The sequence below is a fragment of the Scyliorhinus torazame genome, chromosome 15 (assembly GCF_047496885.1).
Source record: "Scyliorhinus torazame isolate Kashiwa2021f chromosome 15, sScyTor2.1, whole genome shotgun sequence".
NCBI classification, from domain to species: Eukaryota; Metazoa; Chordata; class Chondrichthyes; order Carcharhiniformes; family Scyliorhinidae; genus Scyliorhinus; species Scyliorhinus torazame.
The window spans coordinates 204,197,717-204,215,801 of NC_092721.1; the positions used below are offsets into that span (position 1 = coordinate 204,197,717).

Consider the following 18,085-nt stretch of genomic DNA (forward strand, 5'->3'; position numbering starts at 1 on the left):
GGCTAATGCACTGTTGTTTGACTAGGGGGAGTCCCTGGGGAGTTCCTTTGTTTTCAGCTTGGGGAGATGTTGTCATTGCTGGATGAAGCTAAGGCATTCAGACATTTTGAAGAGAGGAGTTCTGATCTGGCTACCTTTAGACCACAAGTAAAGTCTTTTGCTCTCACAGTAGGATAGTTAAAAAAAAAGATTAATAGTATTTAAAGCCATGCAGACTTGTCTGAGGACAAGTGGAACCTGAAACAAACCAGTTGAAACAGATTTCTGAAGATTTCCAATCAAAGTTTGCAGTGGTTCTAATAGGGGCTTTTCACAGTAACTTCATTTGAAGCCTACTTGTGACAATAAGCGTTTTTCATTTTCATTTCATTTCAGGGGCCAAACCTGTTCTAGAAAGCAAATATTACGCTGTGCCATTGGGATGTAGAATGAATTGAGAGCTGTACGTTTTTTTCTTTTTTAATTGTTTAATTGCGAATAGAGATAGTAATTAAGGGGTAATTGTAAGCGATTTTCATGAGATTTACCGCCGTCGCCACATCTAGCGTGATCAAACGAGATCTAGTGAGACGTCATGATCTGGATCTCGCCCATTGCGGTCAGGATTCAGATTTGCGTATTCAAGTTAGCAGTTAGAATCTGCTTCAGTACTGAGCCTCCTATTACCCCGTGACTATATCCTTCTATCCCTTTCTGCCCGCTGTGTTTACCCAACTTCCTCCTTAAAAAGCTATCAACACTGTTCACCTCAACCATTCCCTGTGGGAGCGAGCTCCACGTTCCCACCACTCCCTGCGTTATGATGCTTCTCCTCAATTCCTGATTGTTTGCGTCAGTCATAGATCACGGCCTCTAGTTCTGGTCTCAACCCCACATGGTGTCCCTGAGGTTTGAAATTCTGCAGAGTTGGATGGGGTAAATACCAGGCCAACCCTTTAGCCTTATTTCAAGAGAAATGTGCACCACGGACTTCGGCTTGCTAACCCCAAGAATTGGTCTGGAGTCTCCAGGGATTGAAGATCAATGTCCAGGGTACTGCAATGTGCGAGCCTGGAGAAACATCATCAGGACGTTAAAAAAAATTGGGCATTTTTTTGGTCATTCTTCTTTACCAAATATAAACATATTGAGAATGGAGGGAATGAAGCAGATTGGCTGACAGTCAAGCAGCATCCAATTGGTTAATGAGCCTTTGCACTTTTTGATTGGTGTAGAATAGGAATTTCTGATTGGCGTAGGGAGGCAGAGTGTCACAAGGATGGAGGTGTTGGCCGAATAACTGCTGGAGCACAGTTGGCAACCCTTTACCCAGTCTCCTCAATCTTCCCTGACAGGCATTATCTCTCAATTCTGACATCATCCTTGTAAATCTCTTCTGCACCTGCTCGAGCGCATCATCTTTCGTAAAATGGAGACCATAACTGTGCACAGTGGGGGTGGGTTCAAACCCCACCGCGGCAGCTGGTGGAATTTAAATTCAATAAATCTGGAATAAAACGAGAGCCTCAGCAATGGTGACTCATGGGCAGCACAGTAGCATTGTGGATAGCACAATTGCTTCACAGCTCCAGGGTCCCAGGTTCGATTCCGGCTTGGGCCACTGTCTATGCGGAGTCTGCACGTTCTCCCAGTGTGTGCGTGCGTTTCCTCCGGGTGCTCCGGTTTCCTCCCACAGTCCAAAGATGTGCAGGTTAGGTGGATTGGCCATGCGAAATTGCCCTTAGTGTCCAAAATTGCTCTTTAGTGTTGGGTGGGGTTACTGGGTAATGGGGATAGGGTGGAGGTGTGGGTTTGGGTAGGGTGCTCCTTCCAAGAGCCGATGCAGACTCGATGGGCCGAATGGCCTCCTTCAGCACTGTAAATTCGATGACTATGAACGGTCAGATTGTCGTTAAAAACCCATCTGGTACACTAATGTCCTTTAGGGAAGGAAATCTGCCGTCCTTACCTGGTCTGGCCTACATGTGACTCCAGACCCACAGCAATGTGGTTGACTCTTAGCTGCCCCTCTGAAATGGATGGGCAAACCACTCAATTCAAGAGCAATTCAGGATGGGCAGCAAATGCCAGCCCAACGACACCAAAATCCAGGGAATAAATTTAACAAGTTCCATCGCAGGTTAGTGACGTGTGTGTCTGTACCTCCCCATTCTATGTTCCTCTATCTCATTTAGACACAGTTTTTCCAAGGACTGTGCCTCTTCCTCCCAAAAGGCAGGGCGGGATTGCATTGTTAGTAAGGAATGAAGTTAAATCGATAGCAAGGAGCGATATAGGATCAGAAGGCAGAGAATCTCTGTGGGTAGAGTTGGGGAATCGCAAAGGTAAAAAGACCCTGATGGGAGTTATGTACAGGCCCCCTAGCAGTAGTCAGGATGTGGGGCAGAAAATAAATCAGGAGATAGAAAAGGCATGTAAAAAAGGCAATATTACAATAATCATGGGGGACTTCAATATGTAGGTGGACTGGGAAAATCAGGTTGGTAGTGGATCCCAACAAATTGAATTTGTGGAATGTCTAAGAGATGGGTTTTTGGAGCAGCTTGTGACAGAGCCTACTAGGGAACAGGCAATTCTGGATTTGGTGATGTGTAATGAGGCAGACTTGATTAGGGAACTTAAGGTGAAGGAACCCTAGGGAGCAGTGACCACAATATGATAGAATTTACCCTGCAGTTTGTGGGGGAGAAGTTGCAACCATATGTAATGGTATTACAATTAAATAAGGGTAACTACAAAGACATGAGGGAGGAGCTGGCCAGAGTTGATTGGAGAAGGAGCCTAGCAGGGAAGACAGTGGAACAGTAATAGCAGGAGTTTTTGGGGGTTAATAGGGAGGCAAAACAGAAATTCATCCCAAGGAGGAGGAAACATGCTAAGGGAGGACAAGGCATCCATGGCTGACGAGGGATGTCAAGGACAGCATAAAGGCTAAGGAAAAAGCATACAAAATGGCGAGGATTAGTGGGAAACCAGAGGATTGGGAAGCCTTTAAAAGCCAGCAGAGGACAACTAAAAAAGCAAGAAGGGGGAGAAGATGAAGTACGAGTGCAAGCTAGCTAGTAATATAAAGGAAGATTGGAAGAGATTTTTTCAATATATAAAAAAGGTAAGTGAGGCAAAAATAGACATTGGACCACTAGAAAATGTGGATGGAGAAGTAATAATAGGAAACAAAGAAATGGCAGACAAACTGAATAGTTACTTTGCATCAGTTTTCACGGTGGAAGACGCCAGTGGGATGCCGGAGAACCAGGGGGCAGAGGTGAGTGCAGTGACCATTACTGAGGAGAAGATTCTGGGGAGACCGAAAGGTCTGAAGGTGGATAAGTCACCTGGACCGGATGGACTACACCCCAGAGTCCGAAAAGAATTAGCTGAGGAAATTGTGGAGGCATTAGTGATGATCTTTCAGGAATCACTGGAGGCAGGAAGGGTCCCAGAGGACTGGAAGGTGGCTAATGTAATACCACTGTTTAAGAAGGGAGGGAGGCAGAAGACGGGAAATTATAGGCCGGTTAGCCTGACTTCGGTCATTGGTAAGATTTTAGAGTCTGTTATTAAAGATGAGATCGTGAAGCACTTGGAATTGCATGGTAAAATAGGACTGAGTCAGCACGGCTTCGTCAAGGGGAGGTTGTGTCTGACAAATCTGTTAGAGTTCTTTGAGGAAGTAACAAGCAAGTTAGACAAAGGAGAACCAGTGGAAATGATTTATTTAGATTTCCAAAAGACCTTTGACAAGGTGCCGCAAAGGAGACTATTAAATAAGTTAAGAGCCCATGGTGTTCAGGGTAAGATCCTGGCATGGATAGAGGATTGGCTGACTGGCAGAAGGCAAAGAGTGGGGATAAAGGGGTCTTTTTCAGGATGGCAGCCGGTGACTAGTGGTGTGCCTCAGGGGTCTGTGCTGGGACCACAACTTTTTACAACATACATTAATGATCTGGAAGAAGGAACTGAAGGCACTGTTGCTAAGTTTGCAGATGATACAAAGATCTGTAGAGGGACAGGTAGTATTGAGGAAGCAAGGGGACTGCAGAAGGACTTGGACAAGCTAGGAGAGTGGGCAATGAAGTGGCAAATGAAATACAATGTGGAAAAGTGTGAGGTTATGCACTTTGGAAGGAGGAATCTAGGCAAGACTTTCTAAATGGGGAAATGCTTCGGAAAGCAGAAGGACAAAGGGACTTGGGAGTCCTTGTTCACGATTCTCTTAAGGTTAATCTGCAGGTTCAGTTAAGAAGGCAAATGCAATGTTAGCATTCATGTCAAGAGGGCATACAAGACCAGGGATGTACTTCTGAGGCTGTATAAGGCTCTGGTCAGACCCCATTTGGAGTATTGTGAGCAGTTTTGGGTCCCATATCTAAGGAAGGATGTGTTGACCTTGGAAAGGGTCTAGAGGAGGTTCACAAGAATGATCCCTGGAAAGAAGAACTTGTCGTATGAGGAACGTTTGAGGACTCTGGGTCTGTACTCGTTGGAGTTTAGAAGGATGAGAGGGGATCTTATTGAAATGTACAAGATACTGCGAGGCCTGGATAGAGTGGACGTGGAGAGGATGTTTCCACCTGTAGGAAAAACTAGAAGCAGAGGACACAATCTCAGATTAAAGGGACGATTCTTTAAAACAGAGATGAGGAGGAATTACTTCAGCCAGAGGGTGGTGAATCTGTGGAACTCTTTGCTGCAGAAGCTGTGGAGGCCAAATCACTGAGTGTCTTTAAGACAGAGATAGATAGGTTCTTGATTAATAAGGGGATCAGGGGTTATGGGGAGAAGGCAGGAGAATGGGGATGAGAAAATATCAGCCATGATTGAATGGCGGAGCAGACTCGATGGGCCGAGTGGCCTAATTCTGCTCCTATGCCTCATGGTCTAAAATGTGCAGCTTGATACTCTGCTGAAATTATTATTTTTGTCATGCTTTCATGGGGTGAGGGCTTGCAAGGCCAGCATCTGTTGCTCATCTCGAATTTCCCTTCAGCTAAGACCCAAGTTGGGCCATTTTCATGAACTGAATTCAAATTCCACCATCTGACTATGGCGGGGATTTGAACCCATATCCCCGGGTAGCCTGGGCCTCTGGATTACTAAATCGTATTGACAAATTATATATCAATTCTGCAAGTTTGTACTTTGTCACAAAACGGTATTAACTGCGACCTTCAATTTAGTGCCATCCATGGGTTTTTTCTGGAAACAGCAGTGGCCCCACCCCCGATCGCCACTTTACCCCTACTCTCCGTTTCATCTGCCACCCATTTTGTTAGTTGTCCCCAAACTCCACATCAGGGATGTGTTGCGTCTGGAGACTCCTCCTTCTGCTTCTCATTCACTCTTGGGACGTGGGCGTTGCTAGCAGGGCCAGCAGTTATGTTGCCCATCCCTAATTGCCCTTGAGAAGGTGGTGGTGAGCCACCTTCTTGAACCGCTGCACTCCATGTGGCGTAGGTACACCCGCAGTGCAGTTAGGGCTCCATGTGGCGTAGGTACACCCGCAGTGCAGTTAGGGAGGGAGGTCCAGGTGTTTGACACAGCGACAATTGTTATTCCTTACAGGGGCTGGAGTGGCTGACTAGACTGCTTCAGAGGGTCAACCACATTGGTCTGGGACGGGAGTCATGTGTAGGCCCAGATCAGGTGTGGACAACAGGTTTAATTCCCTAAAAGGGACATTAGTCAACAATTTGGGTTTTTAAGGACAATCTGACAGCTGCATAGTAACTTTTACCAAAACCAGAAGAATTAGTGAGAAGGCCATTCGGCCCATCGAGCCTGCTCCACCATTCAATATGATTCTGGCCTTATGCTCAATCTTCCTGCCTGACCCCCCTCAACCTTCCAACTCCCCCAATCAAAAATATGAGACCAACTTAATTCAAGGTGTGTAAAAAACGGATTTCAAGTTCTCAAACTCCCTTTGTGGGATCTGAACTCCGATTCTCTGAGTTACAGAAGTCCAGTAACGCTATATTTCTCTACATTTGTCTCTTCAATGTTGTGCAGGAGATTGCCAGAGGCAACTTGGGAGGAGAGGTTTCCACTTGGAAGTCAGGGCCAGAACCAAGGGGCCATCAATAAGGCAGTCACGATATAAATGCAATGGGGAATGCAGGAGAAAGGCCTTTACTTTTGAGGGGAAGCGGAGGCATAGTGGTACCGTTACTAGGCTAGTAACCCAGGGGCATGCTCTGGGGTCCTGGGTTCAAATCCCACTCAGGCAGATGGTGAAGTTTGAATTTAATTTTTTAGAAATCTGGAATTAAAAGTCGAATGACGACCATGAAACCATTGTCTGATTCACTAAATCGGCCGTCCTTACCCGGTCTGGCCTACATGTGACTCCAGGCCCCCCACAGCGATGTGGTTGACTTTTAGCTGCCCCCTCTGACTGCAATGGCCCAGCCCAGCGACGCGCAAAATCCCAAGAACGAATGTTAAAAAAAAATCTCAAGAGAGTGGGAAGAGCATGGATAGCGGTGAAGGAGAATGGCACAGGTGCTATATCGGGCAAACGAAAACGCATGAAAGGGAAAGGAAGAGGAGATGGATTATGGTGATGGAGTGAAATGAAGGGAGGAGTGGTGGACGGAAGCTTGTAAGTATATAACCACCCACTGAGCCAATGGCCTGATTGGTGCGGTTAATGGTTTCCAGTTTCTGTACAAACCCATTACCGTAACCCTCCTGAGAATTAGCCTGATGGATCAGTGGCCACACCAAGGCATCCTGGAGAATTATTAAGGGGACTGGGTCTGCCTGGGAACGAACGCTTCCCCAACTGACTGACTTGCAGCTCACGGTTCTACTTGTGACTGTTGTTTTTCCTCTGGCCTGGGAAGAGGGAGGCCATTTGCCGGAATTATCCGAAGCCTCACAGGCTCCGTTCTCACTGACTGAATTTAGACAAACTCGCACCGAATTTAAAAAAAAAAAGTGATCGAAAGTAACTGCAGCAGCTGCGGCAGAGGTTTCAGCCTCAATCCAGCCGGACACTGTGGGGGGGGGTACCACTGCGGGCGGGGGGTGGGTACCACTGCGGGCGGGGGGGGGTGGTACCACTGCGGGCGGGGGGGGTGGTACCACTGCGGGCGGGGGGGTAACCACTGCGGGCGGGGGTGGGTACCACTGCGGGCGGGGGTGGGTACCACTGCGGGCGGGGGTGGGTACCACTGCGGGCGGGGGTGGGTACCACTGCGGGCGGGGGTGGGTACCACTGCGGGCGGGGGTGGGTACCACTGCGGGCGGGGGTGGGTACCACTGCGGGCGGGGGTGGGTACCACTGCGGGCGGGGGTGGGTACCACTGCGGGCGGGGGTGGGTACCACTGCGGGCGGGGGTGGGTACCACTGCGGGCGGGGGTGGGTACCACTGCGGGCGGGGGTGGGTACCACTGCGGGCGGGGGTGGGTACCACTGCGGGCGGGGGTGGGTACCACTGCGGGCGGGGGTGGGTACCACTGCGGGCGGGGGTGGGTACCACCGCGGGCGGGGGGGCTACCGTAGGCGGGGGGGGGGGGGTCCCACTGCAGGCGGGGGTGGGTACCACCGCAGGCGGGGGGGGTACCGTAGGCGGGGGTGGGGGTACCACTGCAGGCGGGGGTGGGTACCACTGCAGGCGGGTATCACACGAGTGCCCGAGATTGTGGTGGTGAATACCCCATGCTAGGGCTGAACAGAATGGAGTATTGAACCAGTGTAAAAGGCTGCAGAGGCCCAAATTCATAAATTCAGCAATCTTTAAATGCTGTTTCATTCGATCCCACCCAGACCACGTTGACATCTGGATGGAAATTATGCCCGGAATTGGTTTGCTTCCCCCTCACTTAACCCATGATGGGGTGGGGGGTAAAAGATTTCCCAAGCCAATCAACCCTCTCCCATCAACACCATTAATGCCCAGATCAACTTTGCTAATGTTAAAGGAGCTGTGTAAATGTAAGCTGTGTTGTGAATAAATAAATTATTACATCAGGATGAAATGTTCTAACAGCTCAGAGAGAGAGAGGGAGGGCGAAGCAAGAGAGGGAGGGCGAAGCAAGAGAGGGAGGGCGAAGCAAGAGAGGGAGGGCGAAGCAAGAGAGGGAGGGCGAAGCAAGAGAGGGAGGGCGAAGCAAGAGAGGGAGGGCGAAGCAAGAGAGGGAGGGCGAAGCAAGAGAGGGAGGGCGAAGCAAGAGAGGGAGGGCGAAGCAAGAGAGGGAGGGCGAAGCAAGAGAGGGAGGGCGAAGCAAGAGAGGGAGGGCGAAGCAAGAGAGGGAGGGCGAAGCAAGAGAGGGAGGGCGAAGCAAGAGAGGGAGGGCGAAGCAAGAGAGGGAGGGCGAAGCAAGAGAGGGAGGGCGAAGCAAGAGAGGGAGGGCGAAGCAAGAGAGGGAGGGCGAAGCAAGAGAGGGAGGGCGAAGCAAGAGAGGGAGGGCGAAGCAAGAGAGGGAGGGCGAAGCAAGAGAGGGAGGGCGAAGCAAGAGAGGGAGGGCGAAGCAAGAGAGGGAGGGCGAAGCAAGAGAGGGAGGGCGAAGCAAGAGAGGGTGGGCGAAGCAAGAGAGGGAGGGCGAAGCAAGAGAGGGAGGGCGAAGCAAGAGAGGGAGGGCGAAGCAAGAGAGGGAGGGCGAAGCAAGAGAGGGAGGGCGAAGCAAGAGAGGGAGGGCGAAGCAAGAGAGGGAGGGCGAAGCAAGAGAGGGAGGGCGAAGCAAGAGAGGGAGGGCGAAGCAAGAGAGGGAGGGCGAAGCAAGAGAGGGAGGGCGAAGCAAGAGAGGGAGGGCGAAGCAAGAGAGGGAGGGCGAAGCAAGAGAGGGAGGGCGAAGCAAGAGAGGGAGGGCGAAGCAAGAGAGGGAGGGCGAAGCAAGAGAGGGAGGGCGAAGCAAGAGAGGGAGGGCGAAGCAAGAGAGGGAGGGCGAAGCAAGAGAGGGAGGGCGAAGCAAGAGAGGGAGGGCGAAGCAAGAGAGGGAGGGCGAAGCAAGAGAGGGAGGGCGAAGCAAGAGAGGGAGGGCGAAGCAAGAGAGGGAGGGCGAAGCAAGAGAGGGAGGGCGAAGCAAGAGAGGGAGGGCGAAGCAAGAGAGGGAGGGCGAAGCAAGAGAGGGAGGGCGAAGCAAGAGAGGGAGGGCGAAGCAAGAGAGGGAGGGCGAAGCAAGAGAGGGAGGGCGAAGCAAGAGAGGGAGGGCGAAGCAAGAGAGGGAGGGCGAAGCAAGAGAGGGAGGGCGAAGCAAGAGAGGGAGGGCGAAGCAAGAGAGGGAGGGCGAAGCAAGAGAGGGAGGGCGAAGCAAGAGAGGGAGGGCGAAGCAAGAGAGGGAGGGCGAAGCAAGAGAGGGAGGGCGAAGCAAGAGAGGGAGGGCGAAGCAAGAGAGGGAGGGCGAAGCAAGAGAGGGAGGGCGAAGCAAGAGAGGGAGGGCGAAGCAAGAGAGGGAGGGCGAAGCAAGAGAGGGAGGGCGAAGCAAGAGAGGGAGGGCGAAGCAAGAGAGGGAGGGCGAAGCAAGAGAGGGAGGGCGAAGCAAGAGAGGGAGGGCGAAGCAAGAGAGGGAGGGCGAAGCAAGAGAGGGAGGGCGAAGCAAGAGAGGGAGGGCGAAGCAAGAGAGGGAGGGCGAAGCAAGAGAGGGAGGGCGAAGCAAGAGAGGCAGGGCGAAGCAAGAGAGGCAGGGCGAAGCAAGAGAGGCAGGGCGAAGCAAGAGAGGCAGGGCGAAGCAAGAGAGGCAGGGCGAAGCAAGAGAGGCAGGGCGAAGCAAGAGAGGCAGGGCGAAGAAAGAGAGGGAGGGCGAAGAAAGAGAGGGAGGGCGAAGAAAGAGAGGGAGGGCGAAGAAAGAGAGGGAGGGCGAAGAAAGAGAGGGAGGGCGAAGAAAGAGAGGGAGGGCGAAGCAAGAGAGGGAGGGCGAAGCAAGAGAGGGAGGGCGAAGCAAGAGAGGGAGGGCGAAGCAAGAGAGGGAGGGCGAAGCAAGAGAGGGAGGGCGAAGAAAGAGAGGGAGGGCGAAGAAAGAGAGGGAGGGCGAAGAAAGAGAGGGAGGGCGAAGAAAGAGAGGGAGGGCGAAGAAAGAGAGCACAATAAAAAGGAGAGTGAAAAGAAGAGCTAAAAAGCAAGTAAAGAAACAGAGACAGCGAGCGAAGAGAGAGTGAAGAGTGAGCAAGCAGTAAGAGAACGCGAGGGGAGAGAGCGCCAGTACCACCATCTCCAGTACCTGGGAGTGTTTTTAAAAAATAAATTTCAAGTATCCAATTCTTTTTTTTTCCCCCAATTAATTTAGCGTGGCCAATCCACCTAATCTGCACGTCTTTGGATTGTGGGGGCGAGATCCACGCGAACATGGGGAGAATGTGCAAACTCCACACGGACAATGACCCAGGGCCGGGATCGAACCCAAATCCTCGCCGCCATGAGGCAGCAGTGCTAACCACTGCACCACCGTGCCGCCACAGTACCTGGGTATAGATGCCCAACATGCTTTCCGTTTAACAATACCCACCCCGAGTGCAAGCGAGTGTACCCCGACAATACTCACACATGATTCAAATGGAGCAAACAATAATGTGTGGAGAGAGGGAGAGAGACAGAGGCAGGCCGAAGGGAGAGATTATCGGATGGTGACTGAAAGTCTGATGAAGTTGCTGGGGCTGGGGCTCCACGAGGAACAGAGAGCAGTGCGGGAAGGTGCATGCAGTTTGGAATCCCAGGGGAGAGGGTCGTGTTTGCAGGTTTTACTTTCAGTACAGGATCCAAGATGTGAGGGTGAGCGACAGTCAGTGGATGGGGAGGCAGTGGCATAATTTCTACTGGCCTAGTAATGCAGAGACCCAGGGTCTCGGGACACGGGTTCAAATCCCACCATGGCAGATGGTCAAATTTGAACTCAATAAAAATATGGAATTAAATGTCTAATGGGTGAGAATGAAATCATTGTTGATTGTTGTTTAAAAAAAAAACCTGTCTGGTTCACTAATGTCCTTTAGGGAAGGAAATCTGCCGCCCTTACCCGGTCTGGCCTACATGTGACTCCAGACCCACAGCAATGCGGTTGACACTGAAATGGCCGAGCGAGACACTCAAGTTCATGGCAATTAGGGATGGGCAACAAATATCAGCTCAGCCACTACGCCCACATCCCATGAACAAATAAAGTGGTGCTGGGACAAAGGCCTCTGGCGTACCACTTACAGCTACATTTAACACAGAGGAGCATCATCAAACAAAATTCAACACTGATCTGCATAAGGTGGGCAGCACGGTAGCATGGTGGATAGCACAATTGCGTCACAGCTCCAGGGTCCCAGGTTCGATTCCGGCTTGGGTCACTGTCTGTGCGGAGTCTGCACATCCTCCCCGTGTCTGCGTGGGTTTCCTCCGGGTGCTCCGGTTTCCTCCCAGTCCAAGGATGTGCAGGTTAGGTGGATTGGGCCATGATAAATTGCCCTTAAGTGTCCAAAATTGCCCTTAGTGTTGGGTGGGGTTACTGGGTTATGGGGATCGGGTGGAGGTTTTGACCTTGGGTCGGGTGCTCTTTCCAAGAGCTGGTGCAGACTCGATGGGCCGAATGGCCTACTTCTGCGCTGTAAATTCTATGAGGAAAATCTTGGTCAAAGAGGTGGTTTTAAGGAGCGTCTTGAAGAGGGGTTTAAGGAGGGAATTCTGGAGCTTGGGAGCCCAGGCAGCTGAAGCCTTCACCATTTTAAAAGGTGCTATATAAATTCAGGTTGTGTTTGAACTAACAATCTAGAGAACACGAGTTCAAATGCCAAAAGGGCAGTTTGAGATTTTGTTTAAAGATAGACCAGTATTAGAAAACTAGACTCATTAAAAGTGACCATTCAGCAATCAGCTGGTCTTAAAAACCTAACTGGTTAATTTCATGTCCTGTAGGGAAGGTAAGCTGCCATTGTTACCCAGTGCGGGGATACACGCGACTCCTTTTAACTATCCTCTGGAAGTATATCAAATGCTTACAGTGTAGGTGCTGAGAGTCTGGAGGACTCTGTCTCAGGATTAGGATGGAGATAAGGGGGAATCTCTTCACTCAGAAGATTGACTCTTTGCAATTCTCTACCCCAGAGGGCGACATGGTAGCACATTGGTTAGCACAGTTGCTTCACAGCTCCAGGTTCCCAGGTTCGATTCCCGGCTTGGGTCACTGTCTGTGCGGAGTCGGCACGTTCTCCCAGTGTCTGCGTGGGTTTCCTCCGGGTTCCTCTCTCAGTCCAAAGATGTGCAGGTTAGGTGGATTGGCCATGCTAAATTGCCCTTAAGTATCCAAAAAGGTTGGGTGAGGTTACTGGGTTGTGGGGGTGCTCTTTCCAAGGGCTGGTTCAGAATGGGCCGAATGGCCTCTTTCTGTACTGTAAATTCTATGATTCTATGGAAGCTTAGTTGTTGAGTACATGCTTGTTAGGACATTCTGAATTCTCCTGTGTACCCGAACAGGCGCCAGAGTGTGGCAACTAGGGGCTTTATTAAAATTAATGTACAGAATGTGGGCGTCGCTTGCTAAACCAACATTTATAGCCCATCACTAATTAACCTTGAGAAGGTGGTGGTGAGCTGCCTTCTTGAACCGCTGTAGTCCATGTGGTGTAGGTACACCCACTGTGCTGTTAGGGAGGGAGTTCCAGGATGTTGCCCCAGTGACAGTTCCCAGGTATCTGCTGCCCTTGTCCTTCTAGATGGTAGAGGTGGTGGGTTTGGGAGGTGCTGTCGAAGGAGCCTTGGTAAGTTTCTCTGGTGCATCCTGTAGATGATACACACGGCTGGTGCTATGCGTCAGCAGTGGAGGGAGTGAATGCAGTCAGATAACCTTCTGGCACCTGCTGTCGGAGGTCACACAAGTAGCTTTCTCGTTTAGCAAAACAGCAAACAGAGCAGTGTCCGTGAAGCGAGTCTCCAGCAGAGGGAGAGAGAACAATTATTCACAGGTGACAAGATAGATGAGAAAGAGAGAAAGATGTACACCCAAACAGGGAAACATACACCCATCAGTTAGGATTTCTGAAGCACCTCAACATTGTAAGTTACCAAACAAAATTTGAAACCGAGTCACATCCGGAGATATTGGGGCTGATTTTACCAAGTGTTGGTCAGAGAGGTGGGTTTTAAGCAGCAAGTTAAAGGAGGGAAAAGAATGAGGGATGCTTAGGGAGGGAATTCCCGAGCTTGGGGCCCAGGCAACTAAAACCACTGCCAGCAATTGAGAATTGATTAATATTGGGGTACTCAAGAGGGCAGAATTGGAGGAACACAAATTTTGAGGGTTTATGGGGCTAGAGATAGGGAAGGGTGAGAACAAGGAGGGATTGGAAAATAAGGATCAGAATTTTTAGATCAAGACTTTGTTGGATGCAAGTCAGCGATCACAGGGAGTGAAGAACAAGACTTGGTACAAATTCAGACATCAGAGATATGGATGAGCTCAATTTCGTGGAGGGTCGAAGACACGCATGCACACAATTGCCTGATTTTGAAGTTTGTGGGTGGACGAAACTTGGCAACATGGTGAGCAAGCTAGTGATAGACACGGAGGATCGCGACACACTGGTCAAGCGGACAAAGGCCGGTGTAATTTAACGTTGACAAGTTTGAAGTAACACACAGACGGGGCAGTGTAATCAAAATGGTGCAAAAACACAGCTGGAGTTTGCATTTTCACAAATGATTGAAGGTGGCAGGACAGACTGGGAAAAGACGGTTCAGAATGTGTGTGTGTGGGGGGGTTCTGTGGCTTTATACAAAGAGCCATTGATTGAATGGAGAGACAACACAAGGAAGTAATTCTAAAACTTCATCGATCACTGGTTCAGCTGAACAATTCTGGGCACCACATCTTAGGAAAAACGTCAAGGCCATGGAGCGAATGTAGGGGGTTTATCAAGTGAAGAGACTGGAGATTGTTCTAGAATAGAGAAGGTTTCCTCTTCTTCAGGTCCTGTGTTTTACAACATCAGCACTCATGGTTCTCCAGCTAGAAACACTCCGAGATAACAGCCAACACCTTGCTGTTGTTCTCCAATCTTTCTGCCCCTCAAAACAGTCGATCCATTTCCTCCCGTGTCTCCCTCTTGCTCAAGCTGCTATCACGAGATTTATCCGTCACCAGCAGGGTGTTTCCATTCCCTCTCCCAATTACACACCCAAGGTTTAGGGGAAATTTAATTGAGACATTCAAAAATCAAAGAATGGTTTTGATAGGTGTCAATCAGGAGAAAATGTTTCCAGTCGCAGGAGCGGCGGTAACTAGGAGTTAAAATCTGGAACACAGCCCGAAAGGCTGGTGGGACCAGATTAAATAGGAACGTTCAAAAGTCAATTGGAACTTGGGAGTTGAGGAGGACTCATTTGCATAGATATGATGAGGAGGATAAAGTTGAGTTTTAAATTGGATGGTTTTGAATTCAAAGAGCCAACACCAGCTGAGAAGGGGTAGAATGGCCATTTCTGCCACTGCCAAATTAAAAAAGGGGGGGAAAGAAAGAGAGAGAGATGAAAGGGAGAGAGAGAGAGAGACTGATGAATGGGTGAAATGAGAGAGAGAGATGAAAGGGTGAAAAGAGAGAGAGAGAAGGGTGGAGAGAGAGAGAGAGAGAGAGATATGAAAGGGAGAGAAGGAGAGAGAGAGAGAGCGAGAGAGAGATGGAAGGGGGGAACAAGAGAGAGATGGAAGGGGGGAAAGAGAGATGGAATGGGGGAAAGAGTGATGGAAGGGGGAGAGAGAGATGGAAGGGGGAAAGAGAGATGGAAGGGGGGAAAGAGAGATGGAAGGGGGGAAAGAGAGATGGAAGGGGGGAAAGAGAGATGGAAGGGGGGAAAGAGAGATGGAAGGGGGGAAAGAGAGATGGAAGGGGGGAAAGAGAGATGGAAGGGGGGAAAGAGAGATGGAAGGGGGGAAAGAGAGATGGAAGGGGGGAAAGAGAGATGGAAGGGGGGAAAGAGAGATGGAAGGGGGGAAAGAGAGATGGAAGGGGGGAAAGAGAGATGGAAGGGGGGAAAGAGAGATGGAAGGGGGGAAAGAGAGATGGAAGGGGGGAAAGAGAGATGGAAGGGGGGAAAGAGAGATGGAAGGGGGGAAAGAGAGATGGAAGGGGGGAAAGAGAGATGGAAGGGGGGAAAGAGAGATGGAAGGGGGGAAAGAGAGATGGAAGGGGGGAAAGAGAGATGGAAGGGGGGAAAGAGAGATGGAAGGGGGGAAAGAGAGATGGAAGGGGGGAAAGAGAGATGGAAGGGGGGAAAGAGAGATGGAAGGGGGGAAAGAGAGATGGAAGGGGGGAAAGAGAGATGGAAGGGGGGAAAGAGAGATGGAAGGGGGGAAAGAGAGATGGAAGGGGGGAAAGAGAGATGGAAGGGGGGAAAGAGAGATGGAAGGGGGGAAAGAGAGATGGAAGGGGGGAAAGAGAGATGGAAGGGGGGAAAGAGAGATGGAAGGGGGGAAAGAGAGATGGAAGGGGGGAAAGAGAGATGGAAGGGGGGAAAGAGAGATGGAAGGGGGGAAAGAGAGATGGAAGGGGGGAAAGAGAGATGGAAGGGGGGAAAGAGAGATGGAAGGGGGAAAGAGAGATGGAAGGGGGGAAAGAGAGGTGGAAGGGGGGAAAGAGAGATGGAAGGGGGGAAAGAGAGATGGAAGGGGGGAAAGAGAGATGGAAGGGGGGGAAGAGAGATGGAAGGGGGGGAAGAGAGATGGAAGGGGGGAAAGAGAGATGGAAGGGGGGAAAGAGAGATGGAAGGGGGGAAAGAGAGATGGAAGGGGGGAAAGAGAGATGGAAGGGGGGAAAGAGAGATGGAAGGGGGGAAAGAGAGATGGAAGGGGGGAAAGAGAGATGGAAGGGGGGAAAGAGAGATGGAAGGGGGGAAAGAGAGATGGAAGGGGGGAAAGAGAGATGGAAGGGGGGAAAGAGAGATGGAAGGGGGGAAAGAGAGATGGAAGGGGGGAAAGAGAGATGGAAGGGGGGAAAGAGAGATGGAAGGGGGAAAGAGAGATGGAAGGGGGGAAAGAGAGATGGAAGGGGGGAAAGAGAGATGGAAGGGGGAAAGAGAGATGGAAGGGGGAAAGAGAGATGGAAGGGGGGAAAGAGAGATGGAAGGGGGGAAAGAGAGATGGAAGGGGGGGAAAAAGAGAGATGGAAGGGGGGAAAGAGATGGAAGGGGGGAAAGAGAGATGGAGGGGGGGAAAGAGAGATGGAGGGGGGGGGAAGAGAGATGGAAGGGGGGGAAGAGAGATGGAAGGGGGGGAAGAGAGATGGAAGGGGGGGAAGAGAGATGGAAGGGGGGGAAGAGAGATGGAAGGGGAGGAAAGAGAGATGGAAGGGGGGGGGAAAGAGAGATGGAAGGGGGGGGAAGGAGAGATGGACGGGGGGGGGAGAAGGAGAGATGGACGGGGGGGGGGAGAAGGAGAGATGGACGGGGGGGGGGGAGAAGGAGAGATGGAAGGGGGGAGAAGGAGAGATGGAAGGGGGGAGAAGGAGAGATGGAGGGGGGGGGGGGAGGAAAGGAGAGATGGAAGGGGCGGGGGGAGGAAAGGAGAGATGGAAGGGGGGGGGGAGGAAAGGAGAGATGGAAGGGTTGGGGGAGGAAAGAGATGGGTGGGGGGGTCAGCAAACAGGTTCCAAACTCAGTAACAGCAACTATAAAACTCGCTGCTTCATGTGCAGGTTCTGGGGGGGGGGGGGGGCTGAATGTCCATCTCAATGTCAATGTCAAACCATTGCTGGGTCCAATAAACGCCCGCGGACAGAGTCGTCGTCCCCCCCCCCCCCCCCCGGATATTTGCCACATTTCGGGGGGGGGGGGCATCTTGCACACAGCCCGGGTGTTATTTTTACCTTGATTTTATGCCGCTCTTTATCCTCCTCCATCATCTGAATCCAGACGGTGATGCCGGACTTGTTGTATTTCAGAGCCCAGCCGCTCTCGCAGCTACATTCAGCTCGGAACGACGTGAAAACCAGGTCATCAGGAACCTGCACTGAATCCTTGGCCATTCCCCCCTCTCTCTGCTGCTGCTGCGATGTCAGGGCTCAACCTGCCAGTCTTCCTACTCCCCTCCCAAATCAGTCCTGCAAATACAAACAGCAGGCTGGGGAAATGAAGCAGAACGCCTTTTATTCTGAGCGTGTGTGCAGGTGGAGTTCCCGTGCAGCCTGGAGAGGAGCTTTGCTGTCTCTGTCTCTCTCTCTGAGCTTTTAACAGGACGCATCACTTTCACAGCTTTAACCCTCTCTTGGCCGGATGACAGGCAGCTCAGAGCTGCAGATTGTGCTGGGCCCTCACACTCCACCCTGTTGCTTCACTTTCCCATTTGCCTCATGCCCAATTTGAGTTGTATTTCTCCATTCACTCCAGCACTCCCTCCCTTCGCAAGGGCAGGTTTCTGATTTTTCAGGTTTTCTAATACTATTTCTTGGGATGTGGGCACTGCTGGCATTTGTAGACCATCCCTAATTGCCCTTGTTGTGGGCTGGCGAATAGTGGGGAGGATAACCTTCAACGGACAGCACGGTAGCACAGTGGTTAGCACAGATGCTTCACAGCTCCAGGGTCCCAGGTTCGATTCCCGGCTTGGGTCACTGTGCAGTCTGCACGTTCTCCCCGTGTCTGCGTGGGTTTCCTCCGGGTGCTCCGGTTTCCTCCCACAGTCCAAAGATGTGCAGGTTAGCAGGATTGGCCGCGATAAATTGCCCTTAGTGTCAAAGAAAAACGGTTAGGTGGGGTTACGCGGATAGGGTGGAGGTATGGGCTTGGGTCGGGTCTCTTTCCAAGGGCCAGTGCAGCCACGATGGGCCGAATGGCCTTCTTCTGCACTGTAAATACTATGATAACAATTACAGGAGGATATAGACAGGCTGGTCAGATGGGCTGATTAGTGGCAAATGGAATTCAATCCGAATAAGTGTGAGGTGATGCATTTGGGCAGGACAAACAAGGCAAGGGAATACATGATAAACGGCAGGACCCTGGGAAGCACCGAGGGTCAGAGGGACCTGGGTATGCATGTACATTGTTCCATTAAGGTAGCTGAGCAGGTTGATACAGTGGTTAAGAAGGTATATATTAATAAACTTTATTGTCACAAGTAGGCTTACATTAACACTGCAATGAAGTTACTGTGAAAATCCCCCAGTCGCCAC

General features: G+C 51.0%; 1 protein-coding gene across 1 annotated transcript in view; it reads right to left on the reverse strand.

Moving 5' to 3' along the window:
- Nucleotides 1-17,142, reverse strand: part of stard10 (StAR related lipid transfer domain containing 10) — a 212,467-nt gene extending 195,325 nt beyond the window's left edge. The window contains exon 1 of the mRNA XM_072477473.1: nucleotides 16,781-17,142. Within this exon, the coding sequence (XP_072333574.1) occupies nucleotides 16,781-16,939 (159 nt within the window). The 5' untranslated portion in view covers nucleotides 16,940-17,142. The remainder of the gene's footprint in view (nucleotides 1-16,780) is intronic.
- Nucleotides 17,143-18,085: the final 943 nt, after the last annotated feature.